The sequence below is a fragment of the Manihot esculenta genome, chromosome 15, assembly GCF_001659605.2.
Source record: "Manihot esculenta cultivar AM560-2 chromosome 15, M.esculenta_v8, whole genome shotgun sequence".
Classification (NCBI taxonomy): Eukaryota; Viridiplantae; Streptophyta; class Magnoliopsida; order Malpighiales; family Euphorbiaceae; genus Manihot; species Manihot esculenta.
The window spans coordinates 11870542-11888350 of NC_035175.2; the positions used below are offsets into that span (position 1 = coordinate 11870542).

At 36.6% G+C, this 17809-nt stretch overlaps 2 protein-coding genes across 2 annotated transcripts; one reads left to right on the forward strand and one right to left on the reverse strand.

Annotated features, from left to right (window-relative positions):
- The first annotated feature begins 242 nt into the window (after positions 1–242).
- LOC110600700 (probable inactive receptor kinase At2g26730) lies at positions 243–2544 on the forward strand. The gene is made up of 2 exons (XM_021737535.2): positions 243–934; positions 1520–2544. Exons 1-2 carry the CDS (start codon positions 436–438, stop codon positions 2071–2073), a joined length of 1053 nt encoding a protein of 350 aa, XP_021593227.1. The 5' UTR covers positions 243–435; the 3' UTR covers positions 2074–2544.
- A 257-nt stretch (positions 2545–2801) lies between these two features.
- On the reverse strand, positions 2802–8075 carry LOC110602011 (CCG-binding protein 1). The gene is made up of 5 exons (XM_021739441.2): positions 7909–8075; positions 7731–7809; positions 4166–4430; positions 3919–3992; positions 2802–3382 (listed from the first exon to the last, which is right to left on the reverse strand). The coding sequence occupies exons 1-5, from the start codon at positions 8073–8075 to the stop codon at positions 3068–3070; spliced, it is 900 nt and encodes a 299-aa protein (XP_021595133.1). The 3' UTR covers positions 2802–3067.
- Positions 8076–17809: the final 9734 nt, after the last annotated feature.

The following is a 17809-nucleotide window of genomic DNA, read 5'->3' on the forward strand; positions in this document are numbered from 1 at the left end:
GTACAATTGATCATTTTATTTAACTGGCAAATTTTTCAAGGGCCTAAGAGGCCATTTGCCAAAAAAAATCTCATAAAGGTTTTTTTTTTTTTTTTGGGTGAAACAATATTAATATCATAAGAACTAGGTAGAAAATGAAATTCACTCCCAGCTAATGATGATTTTGATCCTTTACCAAGGAATGGACGGCAATAATTGATACAAATTGCTTGTTTTTATGCATGTGGATGACATTCAAAACCAAACTCCTTGTCTCCATGCAAATTACCCATACACATAAGCAAGCTTTGTGCTTAATTTAATGGATGATATCTTCGAGATTATGGGTGGAAAAACCCACGGGTTGGCTTGGAACATCTGAAAGAAAAAAAAATGGAAATTCCCTTGTCAACAATCTGTGTTTGCTAAGAATAGAACAGAAATTCTTCCAAGCCTATGCCAGACATGAACAGGGTAGGCTGTCTTCCACGGGCCTTATTTTCTCTTTTTTGCATCATCTACGCAGCAATTCAACTTCTCTTTACCAAAGTTGTAAATTGGAGGACCAAATCCAGTGATGGAAGAGTAACCAACATAACTCCAGTATCGGTGCCGGAGGTGAAGGTGACGCTCCCTGTTAGGTTGATATTTGAACAAGAAGACTTCCCAAAAAGCTGTGATTTATCAGAGCTGGCTCAGCTTCCAAAAGTTATGCTGGGTGAAGGTACCTTGGGGACTTTATTCAAGGTTGTTCTTAATTGCGGATTCATTGTTACAGCTCGAGTGATACGAGAAAGGTTGGTTAAGCCGGAGGATATTGAGATATGGATCAATTTCCTTGGAGGGATTCGTAATACGTGGCTCTTGCCAATGCATGTGAGTTTTTGGTATGGTGGAGAAGCCTTTGTTGTGTATGAGTATTTGTGCCTGGGAAGTTTAGAGGAGCTACTGCATGGTGAGTGTCACTTTCTTTGGAATAACCTCTGGTTTCAGTTTTGAAATATTGATTATGCTGGTTCACATGAGGATTTGGTAGGAATAAGTGAATGTTGTTTATATAGAGTAAAAGAATAAAAAAAAATATGTTGCAGTTGCACTTGTTTTCATTTGAAAGTCTATCGTTTAATTTACATTAAAATATTAAATTGTGGTATCCTCCATTAGCAAATAACAACAATTTTTAGGCTCCGTTAAAAAAGATTGAAGTGATAAACAAAATATGATTGTTGATTAAAAGAAAAAAAATATAAAAAGGTATTTAACTCATTTTCACTTTAGAATATGTGTTTTAATAGTTCAATTTGTATAAAGTAGTATCTCGTACTAATAGAATTTAAAAATTGACATTATTTGTTAAGAGTGTGATACTATAAATTACTATTTTGAACCATATATCCAAAATGAAAACTGATGAAATTACGGAGTACTCTTTTGTAATTTTCCCTTATATATATTGACACTTGATACTAGAATTAAAACTATGCAATTTATTGTTGACTCTTGCATCTAATTTGACTTGCCATTAGTTGCTTTGTTTCAGGAAGTGAAGGAATTCAATATACCCCATTGAGTTGGGAAGTTCGAAAGCGTATAGCACTTTGTGCAGCAATGGCAATAGCCTTTCTTCATACCCAAGTTACAAAAGAAGGCGATACCCTTGTTTGTGGGGTGGTTAAGGCAAGCAATATATTAATTCGGACAGACAGCTCTGCATGCCTCTCTGGCTATGAAACACCTTACCTTGTACCTCCGACAACCATCATCAGAAGAAATCCTGGCAGAGTTGCACCTGAATTAACATCCAATCAAAACTATCCAAAAAGATTTACAACCAAGTCAGATGTTTACAGCTTTGGAATTTTACTATTGGAGCTTATTACTGCAAAGAGACCTACTGTTACTAACTTGGGAGAATATGTCATAGAAAAGAGAAAAAGAGGAGGACTAACAGGTATATGTGACCCAAAAATGGGAGAAGTAAAACAAAGTATGAGAGAAATGATTGCAATTGCTCAGAGTTGCATAACACATAATCTCAAAGATCGGCCTTCCATGGATAGAGTGATACAGATGCTTCAACAAATGAAGGACTAGCTGGGACTATATATCAAAATGCACTATGCAGCAGTAAAAAACTGGTTTCAGAGAATTGAAAATGCATTTCAGGTTCTTTTTGTTAGTGTAAAAATTGAAGCAGATAAACTAATCTCTGCTGAAATTAATACATCACTTAATAGAATTCCTTCGTAATAATGCTATAACATGAGAAAGAAAGTGAAAGAAGCCATCTGTATCGTGTATAGTCAAATAACAAGCAAGAACTTTCATTCCATAAACATATAGAGGCCAATGTCCAGCATTAAATTTCCAGGTTGGGAATTTCATCGATCGGAGCTTTTTTTACTGTGCATACAACTTTTTAGAAATATAAATGTTAAAGATGCCCAATGTTTGGTGGAAATAGTCTTAGCCATGGTGGTGAGGGGAGGATGGCAACAGGAGGAAGAGATACAAAAGGCGGCAGTGATGAGTGGAATGGTAGTGGAGATTAACCCGAGGTGGTGGAGGAGGATAATGAACAGGAGGGTGCAATAGATGAATATGTCAGTGGAGATGACAGGACTCCCTTGAATCCTGACATACAAAAGAATTCAAACCATACAACAGGATGCTTGGTGGTTATAGAAGTCGAATTCAAATATTTAGCTTATAAAACAGTGAACCCGCATTAACAATCAAGGTTTGATTTAGCTTCATGCATAGTATCTAGCTCCATAAAACATATTTGCACCCAGTAATTAACATTCATAACTTACAGAAAAGAAAAATTAAAAAAGATATTTATAGAGAGCTATTATACATTTGTTCAACTCATCATGTAACAACTGAAACGTTGAAATATATTCACAAAGGTCATAGATGCTGAATGTTGGAAACACAACTTCCAGCACAAAGAACTTTCCATTACAAATACCTATATTTTATTTATATCAGCTATACATAGAACTCACACGGCAACACTTCTATTTATATCACCTATACATAGAGGCAACTTGACAAAAGTTCTCAACAAAATGCGGCATATTTATCAATATGTTTCATGGTCAGGAGTAGGAGAATACCAAGCAGGAAATCTTCGGTTAGTCCAAAGCAATCTAGTATATGGCGAATCTGGCATTCTAGCTCTCTCTTTCTCTTCTAGCTCTTCCTTAGATTTTGGCAATCCATCAGGTATGGGACATGTTCTGTCTCTTTCTTTCTCCACAGTCATAGGTGCCATGAAACCAAAACCATTCTTCCTTCCTTTGTGCATTGAGGAAATTCCATGCAAACATCCGATCAAGGACTTCACCCCGGCTGCTTGAAGAATTAACTTCTCTACATCCTCTTTCGGTGATTCTCTCTGTTAGCAATATCAAATAGTTAGAAAGTCTAGCTCTATATAATTGACCTTCATACCAACAAATTTTTCTATTTTTTTTCCAAGCAAACACCACTTAGAAATTCTAGCAGCAAAGATTCAACAAGGTGACTTAGCAAATTTATACCGAGTTACGTAATTTCTACAGAAAAAACATCATCAAACATATTATAAACTTCTAATAACTTCATTATATATCACTGAGTGATTCATTGCGGAGTCCGAAAATTAATTAGATAAATAAGCTTGCTAAAGACCTTTAGCAACTAAAGAAAATATCATGCAGCAAAAGTTCAATTGGCTCGCTACCTCAATTTTTTTTTTTAATCTTATTAATAGATAATACTATTGACTTCTCAATATCCAATGAAAATATTAAATTTGTAACATTCGAAAGTTGTTTAATGATAATTAGATTAAATATTTATATTTATATTGAAATTTATATAACACTAATTGAAGTGTCTAATAAGTCCAGAACATGTATAACGGTTATCGTCAAGCTCATCAAAACTTACTTCCAAATCTCTCAGCTCAAAATAAGCTCCCCAGCAGGTATAAGAATTATCTCCTTCAAGCGTCGAACAATAATCTACACAAAATCGCATCAACATTTTAAATCTCACCGATAAATAGCACAATAGAAAAAAAAATGCAAATCCACATAGATCGAAAATCATTCGTCAAATAAACCTTCCATACAATCGCGCCCGTAATAATATCGAAAAAGACCGAAAAAGACCGGATAAAAGTAAATAAACTAACCGGCGAGTTTATTCGCCGACTTTTCAATCAACGGCGGTTCCTTGACAGCTCTTTGGAGCCTGGTTCGGCTAAATGGCTCGAGTTTAGGAATATAAGCACTGCTCCTTGAGGACGAGGAGGAAGAACAAGAATAAGTGATGGTGGAACAAGCTCTCCAGCAGGAAGCGTTTGAACGATGGAAATCCTTAGCTTCGACAAATAAAGGAGAAGAATAGGAACGGACTTTATCATCGCATCCAAACGCCAAAAACGTCGCGCGAGAATTCTAAATTCTAAGGCCTTGTTCCTAACTGTTATAGTAGCGTTAATTCTCGTAACAGTGGATAGCTGTTGGTTAATCGAATATTAAAAATATTATCTTTCTATAAATTATTTTCTCAGTAATTAAATAATAATATTTTAACCAAATGTAAACACTGTTTAGCCAATGATACTAATAATAAAAAGTGCAATAGACTCACATATTTTTCGCTATTTATTCTTTTTTTAAAATAAAATAAATCTTTTTCTTTTTTATTTTCTTTTATTTTCCACATATTTAAATGTAAGAAGGGAAAATAAAATATATTTTTCTTATTTTGTTTTCCTTCCCGTCATACATTTTATTTAAACAAAGCGTTAGTCTCTGTTTGAATAGGAAGAAAGTGGAAAGAAAGAAAAAACAATGGGTGGAAAATGCAAAAAAATTCTTTATGTTCAGTTGTTTGAGTAAGGAAGGAAAATAAATTTTATTTTCTTTTATTTATTTTTCAAATTAAAGAGAAAATAACATGAACTTATTTTCTCTTTTTAAACACACACACAAAAAAAAATATTTTCCTTTCTCTTCCTATAAAATATCCAAAGAGAGTGATAATCTGGATAACTAAATAAAAGAACATTTTGAAGTTAATATATATATATATATATATATATATATCTTTTTGGCAAAAGAAATATAAATATAAATATAATACATATCGTAATTTTTTTATTTTGAAAATTTTAAAGATCATAGAAATAAAAATGAAACACTATTAGGAATGAGGATATTATGAAAAAAATAATATTTTATGTTGAAAATTAATTATGTAAAAGAAAAATAATACTATTTTTTTTTATCAAGTGAAATTTAGTCTAGTACTGAAAATAAGTCCAATATGTGATAAAATCATGGAGTGTATATCATCCTAACGGTTAGTTGATTCAATTTAAAATTGAATCGAATAAATTAAAAATTAAAATTTTATTATTTATAAAAATTAAACTAAATTAATTTTGATTAAAAATTAAATCAAATCGAACTGATCTGATTTAGTTTAATTCAATTCGATTTGAATTTAAATTTTTAATAAATTTTTTTATTATTTATACTTTATTTTTAATATTTTAAAATTTAATTAAAATATTTTAATTTTAATATAATCTAATCTCTCAATATTATTAAAAATAATATACTATTATCACTAATTACTTTAATTTTTTAATTTTTTTTATTAAAATTAAATCGAACCGAAATAATAAAAAATTTTAAAATTAAAAATTAAATAAATCGAATTAAAATAAATAAAAAATTTAATTAAAAATTTAAATTAATTTAATTTAATTAATTTTTTTAATTTAAATCGAGTGCTCCCACCCTGCATGCATATGACTTATTTTATTATTTTTTTTTTCTCTAAATGCAAAAGGACTTTGCATTAAAATCATATGACTTACTTTACTAACAAATGCATGTGCTGTACTTTATTTATTATTATTGCTGACTCACATTACAATCATGTTGACCTTAGGTGGTGTTGAGAATATTCACGACATTATTGATTTTTTAAATTTAGGAAAACGCAGACAGTCCAGTTCAAAAAAAAAAAAAAAAACAAAGGAAAACGCAGACTGTAAATGAATGTACTAATTCCAGCTATTTTCTATTATTTAGCTCTCAAATTCTTTATATTTTCTGACTTAATTATCTTTATATAAAATAAACTTTTATTCCATATAGTTTCAATCTCAGTTTAAAAAAAAAAAAATCTAAATCGCATGTAAGTAAACAAATAAATAATAAACTTATTAAATGAAATATTTAAATTAAAAATTGTCTAAAATAATTAAATTATAGATAAATTTAAATATTAACATTTGACTTATCAATTTATAGACTCCGGTCACAATAATTTATTTTGAAAAAAATAAATCAAATAAATTCTTTAAAAAATTAAATATGATTTTATTTTTTAAAATATTTTTAAATTAATATTGACTTTTCTTAATTAAAATACAAAGTACATCGTATATATTAATTAAAAATAAAAACAGTACAGCAGTTGCATTGATATATAATAAATATTTTTTTTTTCTGAAATTTCATTTTATTACGTATAGCAATCCATGTGATGTATAATAAAGATATAATTAAATGGACTTGAATGTATCATCTGAATTTTAATCTTTATAAAAAATTAAATTGGCAGTATAATTTTTTTTAAATTAACGTTTAACTATCAATATTTAAATATTAAACTATTTACTTTAATTTTCACTAATTAAATCATTATAATTTATAAAATTCAGTAGCTAAATAGTTATATTTTACATATTAATATTACATGTTATTTATGAAACAAAATAATATTAACTAATTTTAGTATATATTTATTATTATCGTATTATAACCGCCACAAAAAATATATTAAAGAAATTTCAACATTTTCGAATTATTAACTTGTGTTGCGTATTTATTTATTTAAAGTCACTCAGAATAAAGTTGGTAGGACAAAATTATTAATATTCAAGAATAAAAAACTATTTCCTTAAAATAAATAAAAAAGTAATTTTATTTTTTTGGGTAATTTAAGCTTCCGATACATATAAAAAATTTGAAGTTAATTCCTATTTTAAATTGGATAATGATCTAATACTCAAATTTTAGTTTTACTAATAAATTGCTACGCACCTTTCATCAAGATTAGCTTAATTAAATTATTTTTAATAAATATTACTTATATTGAAATTTTATATTAGTTTTACTAACAAATTGCTCGCACCTTTTATCAAGATTAGCTTAATTAAATTATTTTTAATAAATATTACTTATATTGAAATTTTATATTTAAATAATTATTTATTTTATTGATGTTATATAATAACTGCTTAAGGTTATAAGTTGTTACAGTGAAATTAAGTCACGTAGCAAAAATCTGATAAGTAGGAAGTACGATCTGTCATAAGAAAGGAAGATACAGATATTTTAACGTTCGTATCATTATTAAAATTCGACCTTCTCTCAATAAGGAGAGTCTCGACACCAAGTTACCGTTAATAAGCGCAGCCTAATATATCTCCATAATCACGGGATTACTAACTTATTAGTTGACGATATATTTTATTGAGTAGCCGATCACATCACCACCGATTATCGAAAAATACTACATTTATCTACATCTTTTTATAATATAAAAAGAGAGAAATTATAGAGGCAAAAATACACTATTCTCTGATACTATTAAAGTTCAAAGCAATCTATTATCTTCTCTCTATTCTTCCAGAGTCTGATTTGAGCGTCGGAGTGGCTACTATAGTTACCCACCACCACCTCACTTTCTCTTCCTTGTAGGTCTAGTCCATCACGGCATAGCTCTACTCCGGCCACGTCATCAATCTGATCTCTGCAACATTATTTGATTATGTTGCCAGGAAATCCATTGAATCTCCTCTATTCATTTGGATTACGACTGGTCTCTTATCATTTTCTCATAAAAGAATACCTTTTTCCCCTACCGCTTACAGTATGGCCGAAAGTTTGTGAGCTATTACTAATATCACTACTCATGAAGGTGTCATTGTTTCTTTTGCCCCGGACAATGGGCAAAACACGCCCACAATGGTCAATGAAGCAAATCTTAAAAATTTCAATAATGAGCATATACTCCATTGCATCCAAAGTTGCAAGCTACTATCAGACAGTACAAGGCTCGAGAGGAGACATCATACACGACTCTTGAAAGAAGGGAGAAAGTCTTTATAGACATCCCAAGGGCTCAGATAGAAGCAGTCAAAAGGCGGCCTAAAGGATAGGCCGAGTTCGAAGATGAATCAGACGAGGCTCAGAAAAGCATCGACTGGATGCTAGTACGAGCCGTGCAAAAGTACCAAAACGAGCAGGAGGAAGATTTCAGCCTAGATGGCGCCTCACCTCTCTAGGAAGAGATTTTAGCGAAAACTTTACCAACTAGGTTAAAGCTGCCTAGCTTGGACAAGTATGATATAACAATATATCCTATAAGCCATTTGGCAATCTTCAGGACGACCATGCAGCTTTCGAATGTCAATGTCTTTGTATTATGCTGAGTGTTTCCATCAATACTCACATATTTGGCTCAGAAATGGTATCAATATCTGGGCTCAGGTTTGATCTAAAATTTTACACAGTTTGCTACATTATTTAAATCGAGATTTATAACTTATATACCTCATAAAAAACTTTACTCTGACATGCGGAAGATCCGCCAATGAGAGGGCAAGTCTTTAAAAAGTTTTATCTTACGGTTTAATGCTAAAACCATATAGGTGGAATAACTAAATCATGAGATAGCGTGTGAGGTATTGAAAAGAAGGATGCACAACGTTAAATTCATGGATTCCTTAGTTAAGAATCCAGCCACAACATATGAGCAGTTGATAAACAAAGCTCAAAAGTACATTAGGTTGGATGACAAAGTCCAAACATTAAAGAATGACAAGAGAACAAACCAAAAGCAAAGTCAAAAGCCCGAACGCCGAGGATATGAAAGAGATAATAGGAGTTATCCCATCTCTCGAAGGAGGGAGGACCAAAGTAAGTATAAGAGTTATACTCCATTGAGTGACTCACAGACTTGTATTTTGATGTGGATCAAGAAAAATGATAAAAAAAATTAGGTAGCCGCCTAAGCTCAACCCCGAGAAAGCAGAGAAATGGGACAGGACCAAGTATGATCGTTTCTACAAAGATCACGGTCATACGACAAAAGAATGTCGGCAGCTAAAAAATGAGATCGAAAGGTTGATTAGGGATAACACTCTTCAAAAATTCACTAGGAAGGGTAGAGATGAAATAAGACTTGAGCTCGAGAAAACAACTTCTGGAACTACCCCTGATCGAGAACCTATAGGAGTCATACATGTAATAACGGAAGGACCTAGGGATGATCAAGGAAAATAAACAGATTATAGATGTAATTGCTAGTACGGTAAGTTGGGTGAGGTCTAAGTTTCAAAGACCATTCGAAGATCACTCGCCCAAAAATCGTATTAGTCGGTCAAACTAGAAGACAGAGTGATTCCTTACTCGCGGTATGTTTGTAAATATTATCGATAATAAAGTTAATGAAATATTTTCACATATTGTGTTCTTCAGTAAATAGGAACGGTGGGATGGCATTCCTCATAAAGGAAAGAGATCAAAAAAATATTAAATAAGGCCACAAAGCGGGTTCCACCAGGTCACAAGGCAGGTTCCATCAAACCATTCGGGTGTTGGTCCCACTAATCCAAAGTAATCTTAAAGGGACACAGGGCAAATCTCGCCCTGTGTTGAGGGCAAGTACTGGCTTTAAGATCATGAGAAATCCTGTAGGACATCTTAGACTCAAGGCAAGTGTATAATAGGCCACATATCTGGGTGTTATCCCCATTATTTAAGGATGTATCACCACTATTTATGGACAAGTGTTATCCCTTGACGATTCTTTACAAAAAAGAAATTGTGTAAGTATCGAAAGAAGGCTGAAAATGAACACGGGTATGCAGACACTCAGTAAAATGATACTTTCATTAAAAAAGATTACATAGGAGGAAGGATATTTTCATATTCCTCTCGAATCTCCATTACATCAGTAAATATTATATTGTGTAGAGATCCGATCGATGGGAGTATCCTCAGCATGTCCCCCTTCCTTTTCAGCCTCATCTTCTTCTTCAGGAAATATATCTTCTATTCAGGAAAGATCCTAAAAATGAAACAACTTTACTAGCTCCTTCTTTACTGAATCCTAGCCTTTAACAAATATCTCTCCACCCTGGGCCACTGTCTCCTGCAGCTCCACCTCAAGCTCAGCAACCCTGGTAGAGGCGGCTCGGGCCCCTTTAGCTTGAGCCTGTAGCTAAAATACTTGGCGTCCGAATAGGGCCACCTGATCCTCGGCAGATTTTTCCTGATTCTTAAGGCCCAACTTGGAAGCGATGATCTCATCCAGGTCGGCTTGAAGAGGGTCTCCTTCATGGTACCCTCAACTTCATTAACCCGAAACTTCAACCTTGAATATTCCTCAGCCAAGAGCCTCCTGTCCGTTTTGTTTGCGCCAAACTCCTGCCTCAAGACTTTGTGTCGCTCCTTGGCCACATAGGAGTAGAGGCACCCTCTAGTGCAGAATGTATGGAGTTATCAAAAAGCTTGTTGGTCTCGAGCTCATTCAAGAGACGACAGTCTGCGGGCCTCAGGGCACTTTTGATTAGCAAGATGCCTAGAATGGGATCATCAAGGAGTGAGGGTGCCCGGGTTAGCACCAAAGCCAGTCGCTGGATACTCGAAGGCCAGGAAGGTTCAACCCTAACGCTCGCAGGAGCAAGCATAGAGGAGGTGGGATATCAAGAGGAAGCTCAGAAGCTGGGGCTGTAATACCCGGCTCGTTCAGACATCGGAATTCTTACCGTCCGGTGGAATTCGAGGTTGTCGGAGCCTTCCCTAAGGGTAAAACAAAAGGTTTTAAGATGGTTGTAAGTGGTTTAAAGGTTTTATGTTAGAAAGGCTATGAGTTTTGAAGAGAAAAGACTAAGGAGGCAAAATGCAGGTTCGGCCGCCGAAGGTAATGTTCGGCCGCCGAAAGTGCCTTAGGTTTGGCTTCCGAACTCCAAGTTAGGCCGCCGAACGTTGCATGGTTTCGCATGCAGGTTAGGCTGCCGAAGGAGGGGCGGTTGACCACCTATAAAGGGCTCCTTGCTCTGGAAAAAGAGGAGGTTTCTCTCTCTTTTTGGGCTAAGGTGAGTTCATGCTTTCCTTGGGTTGATTTCATGGTTTCTCTTCAAATCTTTTAAGGTTTTCATGAGTTTTCTCCTTGAATTCAAGAGTGGTGAGCTTGGAGCAAGGAGGTGGAGCTTGGAGACTTTTGGAGCTTGGATCTCCATATCTTCAAGTTTGGGATCACACCAGCCTTTGTTCTTCAAGAGGTATGTGTTGATCCTTATGTTTTCTGATGTTTTAAGCAAGTTTTATGGAGGGAGAAGGGAGTTATGCATGAGTTTTTGCATGAGTTGTGCATGTGAGGGTTTAGGGACCCTTTGTGCCTTTGTATGTTGTTTGAGTTGTTTTTGGGGTTATAGGCTAGTTTTGGACCCCTTTGTGCATATCTTTGAGTATATGCTTGATATGTGTGTTGAGATGCATGTTGAGTGAGGTTTGGGGGAAGTTGAGTATGAGGTGAGCAAGGTTCTGCCTAACTGGAGAACCCAGCTTCGGCCGCCGAAAGAGGATTCGGCCGCCGAACGTGTTGAGGAGGTGGTTTCGGCTGCCTAATCCTGCCCCCGAAGGATTGGACTTTCGTCTCTGGAGGGGAGGTTCGGCCGCCGAAGGTGCCGCCGAAGGTAGGAGACTTTCGTCTCTGGAGTGTGGTTTGGCCCCCGAACCATGCCCCCGAAAGGGTTCGGCCGCCGAAAGAGGAGATTCGGCCGCCGAAAGTATGTGAGTTTCGGCTCTGTTCAGGACATTCGGCCGCCGAACCTGCCGCCGAAAGTGTCCTGTCCAGCCTTCTTTTGCATGCTTTATGTGATGGTTTTCAGAGGTTCAGAGGGGTTTATAGGGGATTGTTTAAGAGTGATTCTGAGTATAGTTGACACCTCATTCGAGTCCATTTGTGTAGGATTGGACCCGAGAGATCGAGGAGGTCATCAGAGATAGAAGTTACAGAGTCAGTACAGTTCTGCCAGAGGAGCAGAGGTGAGTAGAACTAAACTTAATTTTAGTAAAAGATACAGACTGTATGAGCATAGTTCATGCATCATGGATGCTATGATTTATATTAGGGTGATTTGCATTAGAATCACGAAGTTGTTGCATTGCATATTATGTGATCAGAGATTAGGTGGACCCAGGCGACTCCAATAGCCTAAGCTTCGGCTCCTGTCATTGTGTCAGGTCAGTGGTGACAGAGGGTATTTTTGGGGTCATGTCTACCTTAGTGGGGATTGGACCAAGGCGACTTCAATAGCCCGTCAAGGGAGTTTTGGGGTCATGTCTAATCCAAGATATATTGAGATGCTTGAGTTGTGATACATTTTCATAGTAAATGCGTATGAATGAACTGTTTTTCAGTGTTTCTACTCACTGGGCTTTAGAAGCTCATCCCTTTCCCCTAACCCCAGTGTTGCAGGTACAAAGTAGCTGGGAAGTGAGAAGCAGCAGAGTGTCGATTGCAGTATTGCATGTGTAATAGCATAGTGTGGACATGATGTAAATATAAAGAAAGATTTGTCAAGTGATGTAATAAGTCAGTGTGCTTATGAGCTAAGAATGTGCTTTTGCCTATAGTAGTGTATGTTGATCCCTTGAGTATATGCATGTATCCTGTTTTAAGTTTCTTGATGAGAAATGAGTCAGACCAGACTGACTATATGTTGTGTTTCGAAAACCCAGTGACATATAGTAGATACAGAGGAAAGACCAGGTTTGATTCCTGTGATCCACAGAGTAGACCACTAGAGAAGACCAGGTTTGATTCCTGTGACTCTATGGTAACCAAGTTAACTTATGATATGCTGACCCTTACAGAGTGGGTTCTATGCTGCAGTGCGCATAGTGCATGGAGGTTACTTGGTAGAGCGTCGCTGGTTAGCCCCTGAGGGGTAGTTCAGACTAGTATGTCTGAGCTTTTGGTTCATATGATTGGACCTCCAGAGAGTGTTTTACAGGTTAAGTCTGGTTGTGTTACAGACAAGTTGTAACAGTTATAGTCCAGTCGGATCATGTATGGGATTTTAACAGATACACAGAGTTCATAGCAGGCTTACTACGGGTCTAGGCGGCCTTAAGCCGATCTGGATCCTAGTGCCGAGCAGTTTGGGCCGTTACAAAGAGGGTACCGGTTTCCGGGCTGTTACAGGGGCAGGGATAGAATTGCCAAGGGTAGAAGACTTAGGATGTAGGTGGACCGACTCTTCTACTGAAGGAGAAGACGGGGGAGGATGTAATACCCGGCTAGACTCCGGTATCGGAATTCCTACCGTCCGGTGGAATCTCGGATGTCGGAAGCCTCTAGAAGGGTAAAACCATGTTTTCATAAAATGTTTTAATGTGTTTTATGTTTTAAGCATGAAAGAAAATGAGTTTTTGCATGAAAATAGCATTTGAGGAAAACTCAAGTTCGGCCGCCGAACCTCAAGTTCGGCCGCCGAACATGCATGCGTTGCGGGTGTGCTTTAGGCCCCCGAAAGCATAAGTGAGGGAAGTCCAGGTTCGGCCGCCGAACCTCATGTTCGGCCGCCGAACATGGCATGCATGCGGAGGCACATTCGGCCCCCGAACGTGGTCTGGCCAGCCACTATAAAAGGGTCCCTTAGCCGAAAACGGGCGAGCTTTTCCCCATTTTCGGCCAAGGTGAGCTCTCCGCCGTCCCTCACCCATTTTTGATGTTCTTCCTCTAAATCTTTCAAGATTTTCATTTGTTTTAACTTGGTTTTGAAGATTTAAGCTTTTGAGCAAAGTTTTGGAGCTTGGAGGTTCAAGAACCCAATCTCTCCCAACTTCGAGTTTAGGTCGTCTCTCTCTCGATCTTCAAGAGGTAAGAGCCGATCTTAAGCTCATTTCATGTTAAAGTAAGTTTTAAGTAGATCTATGGGTTAGAATGCATGTTTAGGTTATGGTTATGTTTATGGGTATAAATGTGTATTCTTGAACAATGTGGATGCTTGATGTGTTGTAGATGGGGTTTATGATGGTTTGAGACCCCTAGGAACATGTATGCTTGTGTTTGTGTGTTGTAGAATAGGTTTGATGCATGTTTGTAAGGTTTAGAGGCGAAATGTGCAAGGGGAGCCAAGTTTCTGCCCTTTGGCAGAAACCAGGTTCGGCAGCCGAAGGACTTTAGGCCGCCAAACATGGCTGGGGAAGCAGCCTTTCGGCTGCTGAAGCTTGCCCCCGAAAGGAGACTTTCGTCTCTGTCTGGCAGTTTCGGCGGCTGAAAGTGCCGCCGAACATGCATGAGTTTCGTCTCTGTCTGGGAGTTTCGGCCGCCGAAGGTGCCGCCGAACCTGCCTGAATTTCGGCTCTGGAGGGACTTTCGGCCGCCGAACCTGCCGCCGAAAGTGCCCTGTCCAGGCCTCCTTTGCATGTTTTTCTTTGGTTGATTCATGATGTTTTAGGGGGTTTTTGGGAAGTAGTTTATAGTTATGTTCAGGTATGTTTGGTCCCTCATTTGAGTCCACCTGTGTAGGTTCGGACCCAAGGAACCGAGGACCCCAGCAGTGAGTTCAGCTGCTTCGGTGTTGTCAGAGTCAACCAGAAGTGAGTGGAACTAAACTTAATCTTTTAAATTGAGAAATTAAATGTTTTATCATGTTTCATGCATCATGATTATGCAATAGGATGATTGCAATAGTTTTCACGAATATGCCGCATTGCATCGATTGTTGTTGATGTGGGTGAATATTGGATGACCCAATTAGTCCATGACAGGAAGACCAGGACCCCATTCTACGGCCTGGCACAGAGTAAGGAAAGACCAGGACCCCATTCTACGGCCTGGCACGGTTATGGGACTCGAAGACCAGGAGCCCAGAGGAGGCCCTGGGAAATGGTAAGTAATGTATGTTATGACAGGAAGACCAGGACCCCATGCTACGGCCTGGCACAGAGTTAGCTTGGACTAATTGGTGACAAGTTCACCCAACCCTTATGTGAATTGTCTGTGTTATGATGCATCTCATTGGAGCATAGTGTTAATATGTTTTATAGTTCAACTCACTGGGCTTTTAGCTCACCCCTCTCCCTTTTACCCCCCAGGCTTGCAGATACAGGATAGAAGAGGAGGTCGGTTAGAGTAAAGTTTGTTGTGTAATAGATAGAATGTGGACATGACAAATCGTAGTATGATGTAATGTAAAAGTACAGTATAGTTATGTAATGATGTTTATGGATGTTAGAGATGTGCTTGACCATAGATTGTTGTATCCCTTTTAATCCATGATCTTAGAGACTTTCTTGATGTTTATGTAAACCAACTCAGCATATGTTATGTCACCCATTGGGGGCACTGATGAGATCCCACAGAGGGATCAATGTTATGTTAATGTTTATGCAGGTTGAGTTTGGTTGATGTATATGGAAAGAAAAGTTTTAATTTTTATATATGTTGTTGATCATGTATGGGATTATACAGGTTTACAGGTTGCATGTCAGGCTTGCTACGGGTCCCGGCGGCCTTAAGCCGATCTGGATCCTAGCGCCGGTAGCGGTCCGATTTTCGGGTCGTTACAGAGGAGGGATGATTACCTCTTCTGTGGGGAGAGCACGTTTAGTAGGGGGACTAGCAACTCCAGCAACAGTCTTGTCTTTGTGAGCAACACGTACTGTCTCAGCAAATTTGCTCGACCCAATTATATATTTAAAAAAGGAAAAGTAATTAAGAAAGGCAATTCAAAAAAATAAAAAATATAGAAAGAGAAGTACTCTAATCCTGAGCCAGGGAAGCGCCTTTACCAAGATTGGGAAGGACGAGCGAGTAAGGACCCCGAGATTGGTTTGCTTACAGATGGCTCTGCCAAAACAAAATATCATTTCTCATCGCTTGGATGATGTCTATTTTCTTTAGGAATTTAGCCATCATTAAGAGAAAAGCTAAAGCTTCATCCTCCACTCTTCTCAGATGAACCCATCTTTCTTCAGTTCCGCCCAATAATGCCAGTTTGTTTGAAGACGCCTAAAACCCTCCAACATTCGGTGACGGAGGACAAAAAATTTATTTTTTTGCCGCTTTAAGGAGGATGACATTTGGTAAAAAATGGTTAAGTACTTTCGACTACTGAAATACCAAAACTCTTCGTTTTTACAGGTACCCATCTAGTATAACTGGAAGAAAAACGCTACACTCAGTTCTATGTGATTGTTGAGGCATACGAACCGAAAAGCTACTAGGATCCTCTAGCAGGAATCAAGTCATTAACATGAATGCGTGGAGAAGGAGCCAAGACCCGAAAAGCCTCTCGAGGAATTTGATAAGTATCATATAAACGGTCTACATTGCACTCCAAGAAGATAGATGTGGTCTCAATAATTAAGCCACCCTCATTTTCTAGAGCCTCCCTCAGCGGACGATAAGGGGCCGGTGCTCAGATGGGGCTATTAGAGAAGGAGCTAGAGGAAGAACACTCGCTAGGAGAAGGAGAAGTGTTCTTGTTCATATTTAAAAAAAAAAAGGAAAACGAAATTAGCATAAGGAGAATAAGTCAGTAAGAAACAAAAAACGGAAAAGAAGTTATGAGCAAGTTTCTCTGAAAACAAAGGGTTGTAGAAAAAAGCAAAAATAGCACTTGGAAAAGATGAAGGGCTTTTTAACAGAAGACTTTAAATGCGGCATGATAAGCGTTGCAGTTTTCATTGAGAGGCTGAATAGACGAAATAACGTGAGCAACAAAAAACCAATCTCAAGGGGCCACATTCCCCGAACCTCGATAACAGCTATCTCTTCTGAATCTGAAAAATCAAAGACCCGCAGGGGACTTCTGATATTACATAACAACTGCTCAAGGTAAGTCATGAGATATCACTATAATATTGGGTCACGTGGTAAGAATTTGATAAGTAAGAAGTACGGTCCATCCCGAGGAAGGAAGATACAGACATCTTAACGTCCGGATCATCATCAAGACTCGCCCTCCCCTCAACAGGGAAAGTCTCGGCGCTAAGTTACCGTTAATGAGTGCAGCCTAGTGTATCCCTATAATCACGAGATTACCAATCTATTAATTGGCGATATGCCTTATCGAGCAACCGGCCGTATCACCGCCAGATTATTAGAAAATGCCATATTTATTTCAACTTTTTTACGGTATAAAAGGCAATAAATTATAAAGGCAAAGAGACGCTATTCTCCTATATTATTAAAGTTCAAATTAATCTGTTATTTTCTCTTTATTGTTCCAAAGTATCGGAGTGACTGCCATGAGTATCCACCACCAACTCACCTTCTCTTTCTTGCAAATATAGTGCATGACTGCGTATCTTCACTCTAACCACATCAAATCTAGCACATGACGATGTATCTTCACTTCGACCACATCATTAATTTAATGTGTGCAACACCATTTATGAAATAATAAAATAAAAAAAATTATGTTTTACTAAAATTCTAGATTTTTATATTATCATATAAAAATTTTATAAAATAATTCTATTTACGACTTATATAAATTAATAAAAATTTAAGTTTTTATTGATTATAAATATTTTGAAAATTATATTTTCAATTAAAATTTTATTTAAATTAATTATTGAAAATCATATTATACTGATTAAAATTTTTAATTATATTCACTTAAATATAAAATAATTAATTGCTTAAATATGATTTTTTTTCTTAATGAATAAATACAAATATTATAAATTAAATTCAGTCAATTAAACAATAAAAATGATTTTTA

What these genes read in the sequence shown, in the direction of transcription:
- LOC110600700 (XM_021737535.2), top strand. Translation starts at nt 436, where the DNA reads ATGCCAGACATGAACAGGGTAGGCTGTCTTCCACGGGCCTTATTTTCT. An exon ending in TTTAGAGGAGCTACTGCATG is followed by an intron (nt 935 to 1,519) that starts GTGAGTGTCACT and finishes GCTTTGTTTCAG; the next exon opens with GAAGTGAAGGAATTCAATAT.
- LOC110602011 (XM_021739441.2), bottom strand. Translation starts at nt 8,075, where the DNA reads ATGGAGTATATGCTCATTATTGAAATTTTTAAGATTTGCTTCATTGAC. An exon ending in GTAAGCGGTAGGGGAAAAAG is followed by an intron (nt 7,810 to 7,908) that starts GTATTCTTTTAT and finishes ATAATGTTGCAG; the next exon opens with AGATCAGATTGATGACGTGG. An exon ending in TTGAGCTGAGAGATTTGGAA is followed by an intron (nt 3,383 to 3,918) that starts GTAAGTTTTGAT and finishes TATTGCTAACAG; the next exon opens with AGAGAATCACCGAAAGAGGA.